At 38.2% G+C, this 17,545-nt stretch overlaps 2 protein-coding genes across 2 annotated transcripts; one reads left to right on the top strand and one right to left on the bottom strand.

Moving 5' to 3' along the window:
- Positions 1–1,826: 1,826 nt before the first annotated feature.
- LOC119487559 (ADP-ribosylation factor 4-like) lies at positions 1,827–7,840 on the bottom strand. The gene is made up of 6 exons (XM_037768548.1): positions 7,626–7,840; positions 6,251–6,331; positions 5,995–6,104; positions 4,972–5,043; positions 3,385–3,510; positions 1,827–3,266 (listed from the first exon to the last, which is right to left on the bottom strand). The coding sequence occupies exons 1-6, from the start codon at positions 7,690–7,692 to the stop codon at positions 3,180–3,182; spliced, it is 543 nt and encodes a 180-aa protein (XP_037624476.1). The 5' UTR covers positions 7,693–7,840; the 3' UTR covers positions 1,827–3,179.
- A 3,175-nt stretch (positions 7,841–11,015) lies between these two features.
- si:dkey-30c15.2 (uncharacterized protein LOC558938 homolog) lies at positions 11,016–17,124 on the top strand. The gene is made up of 12 exons (XM_037768542.1): positions 11,016–11,130; positions 11,247–11,290; positions 12,057–12,120; positions 12,291–12,422; positions 13,709–13,807; positions 13,905–13,954; positions 14,053–14,172; positions 14,297–14,342; positions 14,562–14,633; positions 14,821–14,980; positions 15,073–15,155; positions 15,236–17,124. Exons 1-12 carry the CDS (start codon positions 11,089–11,091, stop codon positions 15,386–15,388), a joined length of 1,065 nt encoding a protein of 354 aa, XP_037624470.1. The 5' UTR covers positions 11,016–11,088; the 3' UTR covers positions 15,389–17,124.
- The last annotated feature ends 421 nt before the right edge of the window (positions 17,125–17,545 follow it).

The raw sequence follows: 17,545 nt of genomic DNA on the forward strand, positions 1-17,545 counted from the left end.
TCAGTTATTTATTTTATTCATTTGCTTTTGTTAAATTAATGTCTTTGGTTAAATCGTTGAAATGGTCCAAGACCCAGATGGTGACAGAACTCAGTAAACCTTAAACGTTTCTGATACTGTGGACATAATTAAATAATTCTAATTAAATAAACTGGTTTTTCAAAAGTAAATATTAGACAAAACAAACAGTGTGGTGTATATGAAATCATTCTAAGCTTGGTGCTAATTCATCGCGAGGGACAGAAAGGCCTCTTTGTAGTGTGCTTTTGTATTTTTCTAACTTGTGGGAATAAACTCTGTGTCCATGCGTGTCTGATTGTCTGCATGTATCGACCTGGTTCCTAAGTTTGACACTGACATTTGTTTTCCTCAAATTTCCTCTGAGTTTCCACCGACGCCTACATGAAAAAAAAAATTATAAGGATAATTAAAGGTGCAGTGTGTTGGATTTGACGGCATCTAGCGGTGAGGTTGCAGGTTGCAACCAACTGAAACTTCTCCCGTGTGCCAAGCGAGAAGGAGAACTACGGCGGCCAACGCAAAAACGTGAAAACGCGAACGGCCCTCTCTAGAGCCCGTGTTTGGTTTGTCCGTTCTGGGCTAGTGTATAAATATGGCGGCCGGTTCCGTGAAGAGGAACTCGCTCCGTAAGTAGATATAAACGGCTCATTCTAAGTTAACGAAAACACGATTCTCATGGTGCCTTCAAATGAAACTTGTGAGCTTGTGTTTACAACATGGGAAGTCGTGTACATAATATGCTTGGCCTTCAAGTGGTCAAGTCGTGAGAACAACGCTGCTAAGCAACAGCAATATTAACGTTACAATCTGCGTTTAGAAACCACAGAGGCTAACAATTTAGCAAGCCAGCTAGTCGGTAACATAATGCAGTAAATGAAAAGACATAATGACAGAGGAAAAAGATGAGGCCGTTGGGAATATCAACATTTACCTCAGACATATTATAAAATTACCAAGGAAAACAATATACGACTTAAATTACAATATATTAACTTATTATGCACCGAAAAATTAACTTCCAATGAACACGTTACAACTCGTGCACTCTGAGCTTTCAGAAATTTTTTCACTTACGCGGTTGAGAATAATACAAGAGGAAGAGGGAGGCGTTCATATGGGCTCAACTCGTGAACACGGTAAACACAATCCTTTTTGAAGGCACCAATATTTTCAAGTGATTATACATATATATTATATAAAACATATTTTAACTATTAATGTGTTCTGTTTACTATCCACTTTCACTTTAATTTCCATGCAAACTGCTTCAAAAACCAACAGACTCATTTAGTAAACAACCATTTACTAGACCTTAACATGTAGTAAAAATACACAGAACCATATAGATTAACATGTTGGTATGTTCTCTCTGCATTCTAGGTATCATCATTAGAGGTCAGAACAAAAGTCAACTGCAGGTCAGGTCATGTAGGCTCACTGCCATTTTGCTGTGCAGATTACCTCAGACAAAGATATATTACCAAGATGTTAAGATGTTTTAGGAAGTGTAGTGGTTTGAAAGTGAGTAGTATTACAACAAAAGACAGGCCGGGGACAGGATGTGTGTCCTTAACACTTCCTCTTATCAGGCACAGTTCCTGATAAGATGCCAGTTAAGTTTTTAGTGACTTATTATAAAACAAAATCTGAAAATTAAGTAAGCATTATTTTTGATTTGACCTTCCGTGAATACAGTAATCAGAAAATGTTTTCATAATGTATTTTGAATGGGTAAAAGCTTCAAGTCCAGATAAAAGGTCAACCTCAAGCCTGTCCTCAACAATGAGCGGAGTCCAAAACGCACATTTGTTTTTAACATCGTCTTTATTCAGAGCTTTTTTTTTTTTGTAAAATATTTTTCGCGAATAATTTTAAGAGTGGCAGCTCCAGCATCTGCAAGCATAGGTTGGAATGTATACACAAAAATAAACTGATGGCCAGGTCTGTTTTTGTGTTTCAAGAAGGGGTAGAATAATTAAGAATATAATACAGTATTTGCCTTCAGACAGTACAACAAACTCAAACAACAAAAAACATGCTACTTTACTGTGTCACACTGAACATTATGTCAACACTGAAAAGATGCTTCCTTCCTCCTTTTAGGGTAAAAAAGATTTTCAGTTAGAGTGTCAGAAGAAAGTTTGATTAAATCCTTATTTTCATGGTGACTATTAAAAAAAAAAGGAAGGAAGAGGAATAAACTGGATGAAATCTAGTTGATAGTGAAGTCAAGTTGTAAAGAAGCAATCTACACTCACATTGGTGTGGTTCTGCTGCACCTCAGCACACATTACAGAACAAAAGGAAGTGTCTTATTGCATTATTTTGTCTTTCAAAAAGCAAAAAAGTCACTAAAGCATCTTATGAGTGAGCATGACCTCAGAATGAGATAAGGAAAGGATTACTCTGATTTCTGTTAAGAGGGACCAGAAGGCACAATGTTCCTTTTTTGGATCCATTTTACTGGGAGGCCACGTGGTTCCACACTACTAACAAAATCTACCTGTGAAATCGACCGCAATCCTCATCCATCTCATTCTACGGGCCACAGGCCTTTACAGAAATGAGTGGGCATGAGACATAGCAGTGAAGTGTAAGGTCTGCAAGGGAGTCAAATATCCACGAGTGGTTGTGGAGATGAACAGCCTGATGCAGCCTAGTTGTCCTTCAACGAAGCTCTTTAGTATTATTATCATATCCCCCAACTGAGGCTCGACAACGGCTACAAGCAAGTCCAACATTTATATAAGTGGTTGATTACTGCAAATGCTGCCTGGACAGGAGCAGAGGTGTTAGGTGGAAAAACAACTCCCATCACTCTATTCATTGTTTCCATGAAATTCCCCTAATAGGCCATTTGCTCATCATGCAACTGAATGTGTAAATACAACTTGTTGCCGTGTAAGAGTTTCGGAATAAAAGGAGAAAAAAACAGAGAATATGTCGAGAGATAATATGGTAATATTATTGATAATAAAAGAAAAAAAAAACATGTAATATTAAAATTTCCCAAAGATGATTATATATTGTCCACCAGCCTTGTCCTTTTTGTGAACATTGGTGCTGGAAGACCAAATGTTTCTGGATTGAATGTCTGTGCCTTCTTCTCCTGTCCTGCGGTGTTTAGTCTCTCTCTCATCCGTCCAGCCGATCCTTCTTTAGGTTTTGGACAACTGGTTGGATAGCCAGTCAAGTCCTTCATACAGCCCACTGCCCTGGGTGGCGCAGGTTGACTGAATGTGCCACTGTGGGGTCAGGTATTATACGCCGTGAATTAGATGTGAGAAAGATATGAATGCAGCTCTGCACGTGCTTACAGATTTGAATCTTACTTTCAGGTGTAGGGAGCGTGAGATTACTTACATTTTTGTTGCGGAGGGATTGTAGGCCGAGTTTTTCTGTGAGATCGTGGACTGTTAAGGCATTGGGAAGGTCCTGTTTGTTAGCAAACACCAGCAAAACAGCGTCTTTCAACTCCTCCTCACCCAACTAGAGGGGCAGAAAACAGATCAGAACATCAGCTCTAAGATTTCCTATTAGGACCAAATGATTTTATTCATTACATACATGTTATGACATACTGTCTCCTTGTTCGTCATAAGAATTTCTCAAGAAGACGGTATGTATAGATACAGTACTGTAGCGCAATGTAGTCAGAATATGTGCTGCAAATGATTGATTAAAAAAGCACAGCCAAAAGATGTTACACTGGCTGTGGTGGCTGCTGTTGAATAGTCTTTTTTTTTCTTAGGAAGTTTTCCAACTGAGTGAAATGACCTGGAAGTTTGTAAGTGAAAGCCATGATAAGAGCTGTTTGAATTATCTCAGTGCCAAGGAAAGGTGTTTCCATGCTTCCTTTCTTATCTCCTTTATGTGCATAGGGTGCACCGGATCATCATTTACAAATGGAAAGGAGATAATGCCGTCCCACAATTCCGTGCGGCAGCAACATTTAAAGCAACGCCCCATTATAGGGGTCCACGCTTATATAGCCTGCATTATATAGTCCTCATGGATTTTCTTTCCTTGACCTCATGACATTGTCCAATTGAGGTGAAGAAAAAGTTGCGAGGGAAAGACTTTTGTTTCACTATTCGGCCGCAGCCCATGTCTTCGCAACGTCCCCGGTTTAAGTCCGACCGGGGACCTTTGTTACATGTGATCCCTCCCTGTCAAGTAAAGGCAAAAATGCCTACAAAATATGCTTTAAAAAATACCTGATGGTTTAAGAAGCAGTGCAACAAGAGTCACAGTTAAACAAAACACTGTCCCCCTGCCTATAGCACTTAAAATTAAAAAAAATCATGTAACATAATGACAAGTTAAAATAATGACAGACAATATGAACTGATTATACAGTGTAAACAATTCAAAGTAAAAATAAAAAAAATGCAATGCACTGTCACATAAATTTGGACCGTGGTGAAGTGGCATTTCATGGAATGTATTCTTATTTTCTTTGCCCACACCCAAGAATATTTTTGTGACTCATCAAGAAGTTGACCGCACCTATTGTCAGGAACACTGACTCAGCTCAAGGCAAGTATAATCTGAGGATTAAGGTGATTGACTTGTATCGTTGATGTGCTCAGAATAAGTCAACATGGCTACCCATTGTTTTCAAAATTCATGGGTTAACCACACAAAGAATACACACATAAACAGATACTATTTTTTTATATATTGAAAATTTATATTACCCTAAGGCATGAACATAAACAGGTTTTAATTTGACTATATATAGATCCTGGAGGTGTGAAGGGTTGTCATCCAACGTACAGTTGACACTGTTAATAATATTATAATTATGAGACAACTCTAAGTCAGAGACGGCTACTCCACATGTCACGACAATAATGTCAAATTATGAAACTCTCAACAAATCGTCACTGCACAGAGAACTATTCTTGCATTACGGTCCCTTCGGAGTTGAACTTATTAAATACCTACCATCTTCCTGAGCTCTTCTGCAGACTCTGCCACTCTTTCTCTGTCATTGCTGTCCACCACAAAGATGAGGCCCTAGATGGAAAAAAAAAACGCATTGAAGAGGTTAGTTTCCCTTTTCCTTTAGAGCTGCAATGATTAGCGGAATAACTGATTAGTTGATTGATTGAAAATTAAATCGGCAACTGTTTTTTATAATCATTTACAGTCATTTTTGCTTTCTCTGGTTCCAGCAGCTATGTGAATATTTGCTGCTTTCTTTGATCTTCTGCAATTGTGAGCTGAATAAAATTGCGTATGTACATTTGAAGGCATCACCTTGGACTCTGGGAAACTTTGATGGACATTTTTCACAACTCTTCTGATATTTTATAGACATGACAATCGATTAATTGTAAAAAAAAAAAAAAAATAACCTGGAAATTAATCTTTCATGAAAATAATCTTTAGAGGCATCCCAGTTTAATTTTAATGAGTAGATTAATGTACAAATATGTTGTTATGTAGATATATAGTTAACAGTACAGAGATGTTGGTATGTAGATATGTAGTTAACAGTACGGAGATGTTGAGAAATGGCCAATTATTGAATATAATCCAAGATCCAACAACTGCAAAACTGGTGGTGAGAAGTATTTTTGATGGAATTTGGAGATGCGATGCTGCCAAGTTTTTTGTTAACAACTGCATAGCTTGGCTGATGGACTGATATGGGTAAAAAAAACAGTTAACAACAATTGATTGCAACAATGAAATGTGAGCATTACACTTATCTACTTTTACCAACAGCATTAATGTAGCCAGGGGAAAACACACATTGGAAAGAGCGCTTTGGCACTATTCCAGTCTACTTGGTGAAGCTTCAACATCATAATTTGACAACATGAGTCGTGGTTGATCAAAGTATTATTATAGATACTGAAACAGCTTTACTTGGTGACCTGAGAAGTATTTTGAGAGTTGACACTTGCAGTTGTTATATTAAACATTGGCTTAGCTTTGCATTATGAAACCAAAGACTCATACCTGTGTGTTCTGGAAGTAATGTCTCCAGAGGGGTCTGATCTTGTCCTGACCGCCAACATCCCATACAGTGAAGCTGATATTTTTATATTCTACTGTCTCAACATTGAAACCTTTACAGGGGAAAGGAGAAGGGACGGACAGACGTTAATAACACTGTACACAAAGTTCAATAAGTCAAACACATGTTGAGGTACACATTAAACAATCAAAAGAACCTTTAAGTGAACTTGAAATAAAACCTTATTGTGTCTCTTACCAATGGTTGGGATGGTGGTCACAATTTCACCAAGCTTCAATTTGTACAAGATAGTTGTTTTTCCGGCAGCATCCAACCCAACTACAGGAGAAAAGTGTGATTAAAATCAACGTTTATATATCAGGAGAGGATAGAAGTTAGAGCTATATGGATAACAACCTGCTGTAAATTGCATAAGAGGCCGTGTCCTATAGATCTAATCATCAGGCAGCAGAGGACACATGCATGCAATAACAGAGTAACCTTACATGTGACTGATAGTGCCATTTTCATCAATTACTATGAGAGAAAACCACCCACAAATATTAAAGCTCATCTTAAAGATCCCATATTGTGCTCATTTTCAGGTTCATACTTGTATTTTGTGTTTCTACTAGAACATGTTTACATGGTGTAATGTTAAAAAAAAAACATTATTTTCCTCATACGGTCTGCCTGAATATGCCTGTATTTATCCTCTGTCTGAAACGCTCCGTTTTAGCGCATTTTGAAAGAATTGCAACAGAATTGCAACAGATTTGCGTTGCTAGGCAACAGCTCGGGTCCATGTGTACTTCCTATCAGCTGATGACGTTCACATACACTGCAACCAGGAAATAAACTGGGACACATTTAAAATTGTGTAAATGGTCTAGATATTGTATATTCGTGACATCACAAATGGGCAGAAATCCTGACAGCTTGTTTCAAATGCAGAGTTTCTGAATACGGGCTGTGTGTATTTCCCTGTGGATTGAGTGTTTTGATACTTTCACAGTATTTATATAGGACTTAAGTCTGCTTTATAATAAACAAACATGAAAATCTCACTTTTTTATAATATGGGACCTTTAATATTAATATAGTTGTCCTAACTAACCGGAAACCGGAAGCAACACAATGACACTTGCTCATCACACGTCATAAGTTACGTTACCAAGTAACAAGTTAAACAAAGTAGAAAACAAGTCAAACAAGTTAGGGTTGACTAATATAAACTAACCTTTTATATCTGAAACAGATTATCAATAAACGTGTTACTGTAGGTTGTAGTTGGTGTTACTGTTTGGAAAAAGCCTATTTATTCTGTATAAAAGACACACATGGCAATAGCAGCCACACTTTGTTTAATTAAAAGCTATTAAAGTGTAAAAACATTATTATATTTATTTTCAGGATTAAGTTAAGCACTGACAAACTTCCTTTTAAAGAAACACCTAAAACTCTTAGTTTTATTATATTTATTACTACAATTAATCAAATGTTTGTGTTTTAATTCCGCCTCAATGTTACAGACTTTAAAAGTTATGTGACTGAAAGCTAGCAACGTTAGCATCACTAGCTAACTAAGCTAAGCTAATGATGCTAAAGCTAAGCTAACGGTAGTTTCACTCACCCATTAAAATCCTCATCTGCTTCTTGCCAAACATCCGCTCGAAGAGGGACGAGATGGTGAGCCCCATAACTGGCCGATAGTGTTTGACTCTGTTGTATATGAAGAGAAGCGGTGCTGTCGAGCCTCAGCGGAGGAGACGTGTGAGAGTCTGATCCGGTTCCAGGAGGACTGATGGAGGACTCACTACTGTTACTGCCACGTCCGGGCCAACGTGGAATCCATGACGTCATCACTTTGAATCAACTTTATCAACACCATTGCGATGTGTCGGTCGCGAACGAGCCGGTTCATTGAGCCGGCTCTTTTAAGTCTTCTCAATCACTGCCAAAGACATCAAGAGCTCCCAGCAAGCATGCTGATGCTGCAGGAACCAACGCACGGGCATCGATCGCAGGGACGTCCCACACCAATACACATGGACGTACCGAGGAGAGATGCTGGACAGTGCTGGCTTTCCGATAGTTGTATTATCACTCTTTCCATCCACCACTATTGGTTTTGTGTTATCAGCCCTACTTATATTAGCTATTACAGCTGCTAGACTGCTATTGTGGCTGCTTCTCTATCTCTCTCTCTCTCTCTCACTCTCTCTCTATCTATCTATCCCCCCAGCCGGTCTCGGCAGATGGCCGCCCGCCCTGCGCCCGGTTCTGCTCCAGGTTTCTTCCCAGTAATCGGGGAGTTTTTCCTGGCCACAGTGCGCTTGGTGGATCCTGTTGGGTCTCTAAACTATGGTGTACGGTCATAGACCTGCTCTTTATACAAAGCGTCTTGAGATAACTTCTGTTGTGATTTGACGCTATACAAAAATAAATTGATTTGATTTGATTTGATTTAAGTGGACGATAATGGTACGTGTCCACAGGGGCGTTTTTTATCGCGAGGGGACGCGACGCTTCCCAACATTGGACGCTTGGTGGGCTGTCCCTAGAAACAAGGCACTCGGCTCCTGATTGGACGAACGCTTTCCCTCCGCTGGCTGCTGCTCCCAGCTTTCAAACCGGAACCAGTATGGAGGCTCGTTTGGAAACTTTCTTCTCTTATTTCACGAAAATAGTTCACTGAAATGTGTTTCTGAAAACATTTGAGGCGAGAAATAAGCCATGCAGTTGCTGAATATGTCTTTATTTTGGATCGACAACGTTTATTTTAAAAGATCTTCGGGAGTTTCGAGAGGCGGCGAGTCGCGTCGGACGCCCGTGATTTGCATAAAGTAGCCAGGACTTCAACTTTATGCAAATGAGGAGCGGGCTTCCTGCACGCCTATGGTATGTGTCCACAGGTTCCGTGCTTTCCACGCTCCCCATTCATTGTCTATGCAAGCAGCCGCGCAATGCATTCTGGTAGCGTGGCGTCGTGTTTCGAGAGACTAGGCGTGCAGGAAGCCCGCTCCTCATTTGCATAAAGTTGAAGTCCTGGCTACTTTATGCAAATCACGGGCGTCCGACGCGACGCGCCGCCTCTCGAAACTCCCGATAATCTTTTAAACTAAACGTTGTCGAGCCAAGAGCCGTTTGGGAGCCGAAAGAGCCGACTCGTCTTGGTGAGCTGAGCCAAATGATCTGGCTCACTAAAAAGAGCCTGAATTCCCATCACTATCAACAACACGTCACTATCTGTGAACAGTCACTGTTTGATTGCATTGTGTTGCTGTTTGCATTCACATTCAAGCTGTTCTACTTTATACAGTTTACCCTGCCTGTAACACAATGGAAAATGTTTGAATTTTTTATTTTTATTTTTTAATTGCTTAAAAGTTGTTTTCATCACTTAGTAAAATGTAATGCCAACTAGTACCACTAGATGTCTCTGTGATATAGACCTTTGAACCAGGCAACATGGTTAATCATTTATTTAAAAAGATAATAATAAGAATAAGAATAATAAACTTTATTTGTATAGCACCTTTCCAAACATAGTTACAAAGTGCTTTACATAAGTTAAAATAGTGCAAACATCAAGATAAAAACAATACAGAATAAAAACATAAAAAACATAGGCCAAAATACAATGTTGAACATAAGACTTTTGTACAAAAAGTCAACAATAATGACATTTAAAACAAGGGATTGCTATAAAAAGGTCTTCCTGTAAAGGTAGGTTTTGAGGCGTGATTTAAAAGAAGAAACAGAGTTTACTAGCCTGAGTTTCTGAGATAGCCTCATTGAGACTGGGATCTCTTTTTCAAGAGAGGCATGTGTACAAAAATAAAATAAGCATATACAGTTTAAGCATAGACAGACACACAGATTATTCACAGACTATACATTTTCACAATTAAAGCATTTACAAGTGTGGTTGCAAGTACATGAGATAAGATAATATAGCATCATATTTTTTTGGCGCTTGTTCCATTTGTATGCAGCATTTGAACCAGGCAACATGGTTTATTATTTAATCAAAGATAGTCTCATTTGACTGGGATCTCTTTTTATTTTATTTTTTTTAAACTCTTTTTTTATTTGAGAACAAAGAACATGAGGTCATCATGGGTGTTACAATGTATGCAGCATAGTAGGCTATTTGAACCCCCTTTTTCCAAGTTTGGTTTGAAGAAGAGGTACAGCTAATGTTAAAATGTCCTGTGTCCTGGCAGAATTGTTGATTACAATGGTCTTTCGACTAGCAGAAGAGGAACATTATTTGTTTCTTTTAGGAAAAAAAATCGGAACAAACATTTAATTGCAATTAATCGCATGATTGTCCATGATTAATCGCAATTAATTCCAAATTGATCACACGTTTTATCTGTTCAAAATGTATCTTAAAGGGAGATTTGTCAAGTATTTAATATTCTTTATCAACACAAGAATGGGCAAATATGCTTGCTTTATGCAAATGTATGTATATATTTATAATTTGAAAGTGTGTCAGTGTGCTGACTATGACTTGCTCCAAACTGCATGTGATTATCATAAAGTGAGCATGTCTGTAAAGGGGAGACTCGTGGGTACCCATAGAACCTATTTTCATTCACATATCTGGAGGTCAGAGGTCAAGGGACCCCTTTGAAAATGGCCATGCTAGTTTGTCCTCACCAAAATTTAGCGTGAGTTTGGAGCATACTGAGCCTCTTTCCAGACAAGCTAGTATGACATGGTTGGTACCAATGGATTCCTTAGGTTTTTTTAGTTTCGTGTGATACCAGTATCAACAAGAGCATCTAACATCTACATCTGTAATTTTGGAAGAAAGTCCAAATAGGGAGGAAATTCCATTTCAGTTTTCATTTCTTATAAGACTGGAGGTAAGACGAGGAATTGTAAACCTGGGGATTCCCATTTAAAAGTGCTGCACTAACAGCACACACCCAAAGAAGCAGGTGGAGTCAAAACAGCAGCACGTGACAAGGTGTAGACTTTTATAGAGGTGCGCTTATGAGAAAACACTTATTCACAAAGGCCTGTTATGGAGACAGACAGGTTAGCTGTGCCCAAACAGAGTGTGAGTTCTGAATAGACCGATGTTCGCCATGGAGCTCAATGGTACACTGAGTGGAGATCAGGTAGGCATTACTTTATACTTTTCTGTGCATGAATGCATTAAAGTAAAAATAGCTTCTATGAATGAAAACTTTTAGGAGGCAAATAATACATTTCTGTTTTTAATTCTGCTTTTCAGATTGACTTCCTCTCTACTGAGTACCTAGTATTACTCACACTCAGGTAACATGCTTCCTCATACTTTTTCTCTTCCATGCTATCGGTGGCAATGGATTTTATTTGTTTACATCTGGAGTTTATATAGCAGCCGTATTATGGCATATGAACATGTTTTAAAATGAGTTAGCCTATTACATCAGCAGAATGATAATGTTATAATTTATAGTATTATGATTGGAGAGGTTTGCCAAACCAGCAAGGCAACATGTAAGAAGAGGCGGGCTTCTGTTTTCTTTCTGAATTCCTCCTGTGTTCTCACCTCACGTGTCTGTTCTATGAAGGATATTAGCACCATGTAAATGTAATAGTCAGCCCTAAGTTGTAGCTCATAAGATAGTTATAGCTGCTGAAAACTTACGACTTCCTTCAGTGAACTCAGTCACCCTGCTGTTAGGTGTGTCTTTCTTTTGCATGTGACAAAGAAAGTGAAAACAATAAGAGCGAGGACAAAACTTGTGCTGGAGAAAATGTGGGAAAGCTTTCAGTTAGTTCATTTCTATGGAGCCAATAGGGGAGGGTTATGATAGAACAAGTTTGTCATCTTACAGCTTTTTATGCAGGTGTCACGCTAGAATATGCAATAAACAATGTAATAAACCCATCTTGGCTCAGGTTTGGTGTTAATGTGGTGCCAAATTACCATGAGTTTGCAACTTTCTCATTCATTTTAAACCTTATACACATGGTCAAGAAATGTACTAAAATGAATGCAGTGCTGATATAATTTTGGTGTTGTTTAATACTAATACATATTTCTGATTAACTGCAGTGTGATTGGGAGTTTTTCTGTCCTGGTGGTTTCCATAGTGAGATGGAGGCAACTAAAAGAACAGGTGAGTCAGGTTGTATGTATTTATGTGTTTACATTACTGTATGCCGTGGTTAATTTTAGATTATATATATTTTATATTTTTGATTGTGTTTTGGTACAGAATGTTTCAATGAATTTTCACAGTTTTACAGCGAAGCAACATCTTTTATGTGTGTATTCTTATGTTTGCAGGTGCAGCTCCTGGTGCAGCTCGCCCTGGCGGACCTCCTGGCTGCTCTGATCCTGATGTCCACCAGTGTCATGAACAGAGTGAGCACTGACAACAGCGTAGTCATCTGCCAATACAGCCTGCCGCTGTCACTGGTGAGGAACAGTTACTTTCACTCTGTTAGACCTCTAAACCACTGCAGATTAATATTTACACAATAGTTTCCAGATGAGTGAAGGGGTCACATCTGAAGTTTAATCTTCTTAAACAAGACAGGGAGGTTGAGAGATGCTTGGGTAAATACATCCACTTAGATTTAGGAACTTCCCAGCTGAAGCACCTGTTGTGGTTTTCGGGGTTGAAGATCAGATCACTGTCTGAGGATTTTCCATGTCACTTATTACCGTAACTGAGATTCAAAACCTTGTGTTCCTTATTGCACCTATAAAGCAAAGTGGTTAGCAGTTCTGCTGTGCCATGTCGTCAGACTGTAAAGTGACGCTGCATGGTTCACGGTCTAATACGTATTAAAATTTTTCTGTGAGTCTATTGTAAACTAAATCAACTTAAACATTTTCTGAATTCACATTGTATTTTACAGTGATAAGAGTTAAGGGCAGAGTACATATTGATTTTTACATAAAAACATAGGAAAGAATGTAATGTAGGAACAAAAACAGAGTGTGGCTTTCTCTCCAAAACGCAGATATGGAAAATATTTTCCTTTTAAAAGTCAAATATTTAGTCAAAGAAAAAATTAACTCACTTTACATTTCTTAATTAATGAAAATGAAGTGACCCCCCAAGCTTGTTCTCTAGAGCTGCAAGGATTAATGGATTAGTTGTCAACTATTAAATTAATTGCCAACTATTTTGATAATCGATTAATCGGTTTTAGTAATATATTTTTTTGAAAAAAAAGTCAAAATTCTCTGATACCAGCTTCTTAAATGTGAATATTTTCTGGTTTCTTTACTCCTCTATGACAGTTAACTGAATGTCTTTGAGTTATTGATAAAACGAGACATTTGAGGACGTCATCGTGAGCTGTAATCAACATTTTTCACCATTTTCTGACATTTTATAGACCAAAAAACTAATCGATTAATTGAGAAAATAATAGACAGATTAATCAACAATGAAAATAATCGTTAATTGCAGCCCTACTCAAAACATCTCAGTTGGCCATTAACCCAAATTTAAACCTCTTCACACAAACTCTATATGGAGTACAAGGACATTTGTTTTACATGTGAGAGCAGCAGTACCTTTAATTTAATTTAATTGTGGCGTATGGTATTTAATGTATGCAAACAAAAATGAGCAACTAACTGATCAGATCCAAGTGAGCGTTCAGCTTCACGATGCATGCTGTCACATTTTGCATCACTGTGCCACAATAAATTGTTATACTTGACAGTTGCATCTTTCTGTGTTCCAGACATTTTATTTCATTTCATTTCTGCTGGTGGTGGTTTACGCATGGAAGTCAAAGAACGCAATCCAAGGATGGAGAGCCACAGAGGATGAGGGAGGACAGGTGAAGCATCCGCTGCATCTGTACGTTATAATTTGTACAAAAACAGTCAGGACTGATTCAATAATTAATTTCTTCCTACCTATCGTCTGGTTTACAGAATCGCTGCAGAAGGAAAATACTTGCTATACCTGTATATGTCGTTGTGTGGTGAGTTTGTTAATAGCATGACTTTAATTACCTTTCCAGACTTTATGGATCTTATCTCATCAATTTAATTCTGTATCTCTGTTTGTCTAATATCACAGGTTGGTCCCCATTGCAACGTATTTAGCATATGTGCTCACTCCCTTCATAAAACCCACTTTGCTGACTACAATCACTGACAGATCAATGATCGGCCGTAATGAAAGCAAATACTGCACCAGGTGAGCACCCAACCTTCATTATCAACTTCCTCTAAAAGTCACTGCTTTCAAATAAGTCACAGAAGTGAAATATGTCTGTTCCCCTGCGTTCTTGACCTTTTTGATTTTTTTTTTTTTTCCTCAGTTGTATTTTGTTCCTGCATGTCTGGAGGGATCCCTGCCCTGACACTGTGAGTATAAAACTGTCTCTCAGGACACACTTATTTTAAACAAAAAGACTTTTCGTACACACATTCATTCTAATTTGCGGTGTTTTATTTCACAGCTTTCACAGTTTTCACAGTTTTATTATTATTTTATTCCCCCTATACTTGATTGGTATTGCTGCATATTGTATTTATTAAATAAGCTATAGTTTGTAAAGCTAATATGTTTTTTTTTCTTCCCAGGAGAGAATTCACGACACTTTCATCAGAGTTTTTCTTTTCGTCGTTGTGATACCAGTGATGCTGTCTTGCTCTGTAAGTTATAAGCAATCACATTATTTTAAATTTAAGGACATTTGTCATTTTGCTTTGTAAATTTGCTTGAAACATCCACAGAAAAATAGTTATGATTTCAAATTTTTACAATGCTATCTAAAGTCTTGAATAGTAAAATTTACATTAATGTTAGCAGACTATAATGATTTGTTTTTTCTTGTTCCAGGTCATTTATTATAAGGTTGGTAAATGGTATGAAAGAGGAAGTAATGAGCAGGAAGGGCTTTTCCCTGTGGAGGGAGATGGACTTTCAAGAAGGAGAATCAAAAGAGTGTTTTCCACAGCAAGAAATATGGTGATGGTCATCATAGTCTGCTGGGCACCAGGTACAAACACACACATTAACACATTTAACGCTAACATACTACACTTCATCAACTTTAAATTAACATCAGATTGATGCCTTGTGTTTCTGTAGCTCTTCTCCTCATTCTGCTGTCTACTCTGATGGTCTGGTCAAAAGTTGAACAACACAGTCTATTCGGCTTGTATATGATACAGGTGCGTTTCACAAGATTTCAAATGAGAAAATTAAAATATCATCTGATGTCTTATAGTATTGTTTTTGTTTTTTATTTCAGGCTGCCAGCGTGTCCCTGCAAGGCTTCCTGAACAGTATGGTTTACGCCTGGAGACGGCCCAACTTCACGGAGGCCGTTCTCGGGGAGAATACGCCCCTGGTGGCTCACGACCGCCTGGCCTTCTTTGAAGAATCACTGAGGAGCTCGCTTTGATTGTTGACTCTATATGAGAGACATGATTGTGCTGCGGAAACAACACACCGGCCCGAGGAAGACTGACCGCACGCCTGCACACTTCATGACTTCATGTCAATCTAGACTGAAACACAAAATGTCCTCATTTGTGGTGCTGGAGATGAAAAGAAATGATGAAGCAAAAAAAATGAAGGACACACAAAGACGACTGATGCAGTGTTTTACTCTGCAGCTGCTGATGTTTTCATGAAGTCATAGTCGCGTATTGTAGCATATTCTTTTGTATAAATGGGGACAAATTATAAAATTGTGTTGTATTTATAAATGTGCTGTTAGTGTACTATTTTATTAAGATTTAAAAGAGAGAATTATTGCAATTATTGTGGCATGTGATTTTCATTTTGTCACATATTTATATTGTTCAATAAGGTGCTTTTTAACCAGTTGTTTTTATTATTGACTTGTTGTGCAACAGTCCCTCAGTACTGTTTAGTTCAAGACAAGAATAAGGGTTGTACACTCTGCATCATGTCAGAAGCACGTGTCGCCTATTGTACGGTAACACAGAGTTCAGCCTTTATGTGTTGGAACAGTGAGGAATGCTTAGTCGCTGCAGACAACAGAAGGAACACAGTATCTGCTTTGTCACGTCTGAGTGCAACCATAACTGTATCTCGTAAAGAATAATGAACGGTTGTGTAACTGAGGTCACACGAGGCATATCTGCATTTTATAACATGCTAAACTCCATGATCAAACATGTGTGTCTCTGAGCTGACCTCTCTGTTAATGCTTGACAGACTGCAGGCCGACCTGTTGGTGCTTGTATAAGCGATCACCTGACTCGGTCATTTATCTGCTGTACTCTAAAGTCAACTCGATGTTCAGTTTCTTTGCTGAAGGCCTCACAGTCGCCTACATGGGGTCAACACATACAATAAAACATGAGAGCTTCACAAAACACAAGTAACAAGCTACATGTAACAGTTGGACAATTGAATCAGACACAGTTATAGATATGTGATGTGTCTGCCCAAAATGTTTTGCCTGTTTGGAAATATGTTGTGTTTGTTATATATGAAAAAATGGAAATATTGTACCTTTGAATCTTGTATACCATAATATACATCTCTGCCAATAAAATGTTTTTTTTTAATATAGAGCTGTTTCTCCATTTTTTTCCGTTACAAATTCAATTGAGGAACAAATAACAAACACCTTTGTATGATGATAAGTTGCGCTGTTATCACAGATCCAAATCTTTGAGTTGTTTTACTACCAGTACATTAAAAAAAAAGCCATGCAGCCTGCAACACCTGAGCCTATTGACCTAATTTAAATTTCCTTGGAGCGATCTACGTACTATCAGATGTGTCCCAGATATCCTGCCTATTCACGGATATCGTGATAAAAATCATGACTACAGTGTTACTGGAAAAGCAGCCGCACTCAGCGGATATACAGAACAGTACCTGGGGAAACTTGTTCCCTCTAATAAGAGGACAACTTATGAAAGCATTCGGGCAGCACAGTGCAAGTCATTATGAATGACCCATTCACACTATCCATCAGCTGTTGGGTCATATTTGTATTCTTTTTGTCATGTGTATAAAGTAACCAACCAGAGTGGCAACAATTAATCGATTAATTGTCGACTATTAAATTAATCGGCAACTGATTCCAGCTTCTTAAATGTGAATATGTCCTGGTTTCTTTACTCCTCTGTGACAGTAAACTGAATATCTTTGAGATGTGGACAAAACAAGACATTTGAGGACGTCATCTTGGGCTTTGAGAAACACTGATCCACATTTTTCACCGTTTTTCTGACCTTTTATAGACTAAATATCTAATCGATTAATCAAGGAAATAATCTACAAATTAATCAACAATGAAAATAATCATTAGTTTCAGCACCAGAGCAAACCTTTATTTATTGTATTAATTGTTCTTGAGCATGATTGCGCTCTCTCTCTCATAAACTGCACCGATAACTGTAGTGACAAGACCACATGTTTGTCTGTCTGTGCGCATAGTTGCTCCATTAATTATCTGCCCAGTGAATTTTCTGAATATGATGAATGAACCCCACAGATGTGCTGACTAAACTGCGAGGGCGATGGCTTAGAAATGGCTCCAAGGTTATCGAAGTAGTTTGGCACGCTGAACACAAAG

This window comes from Sebastes umbrosus, chromosome 4, assembly GCF_015220745.1.
Source record: "Sebastes umbrosus isolate fSebUmb1 chromosome 4, fSebUmb1.pri, whole genome shotgun sequence".
NCBI lineage: Eukaryota > Metazoa > Chordata > Actinopteri > Perciformes > Sebastidae > Sebastes > Sebastes umbrosus.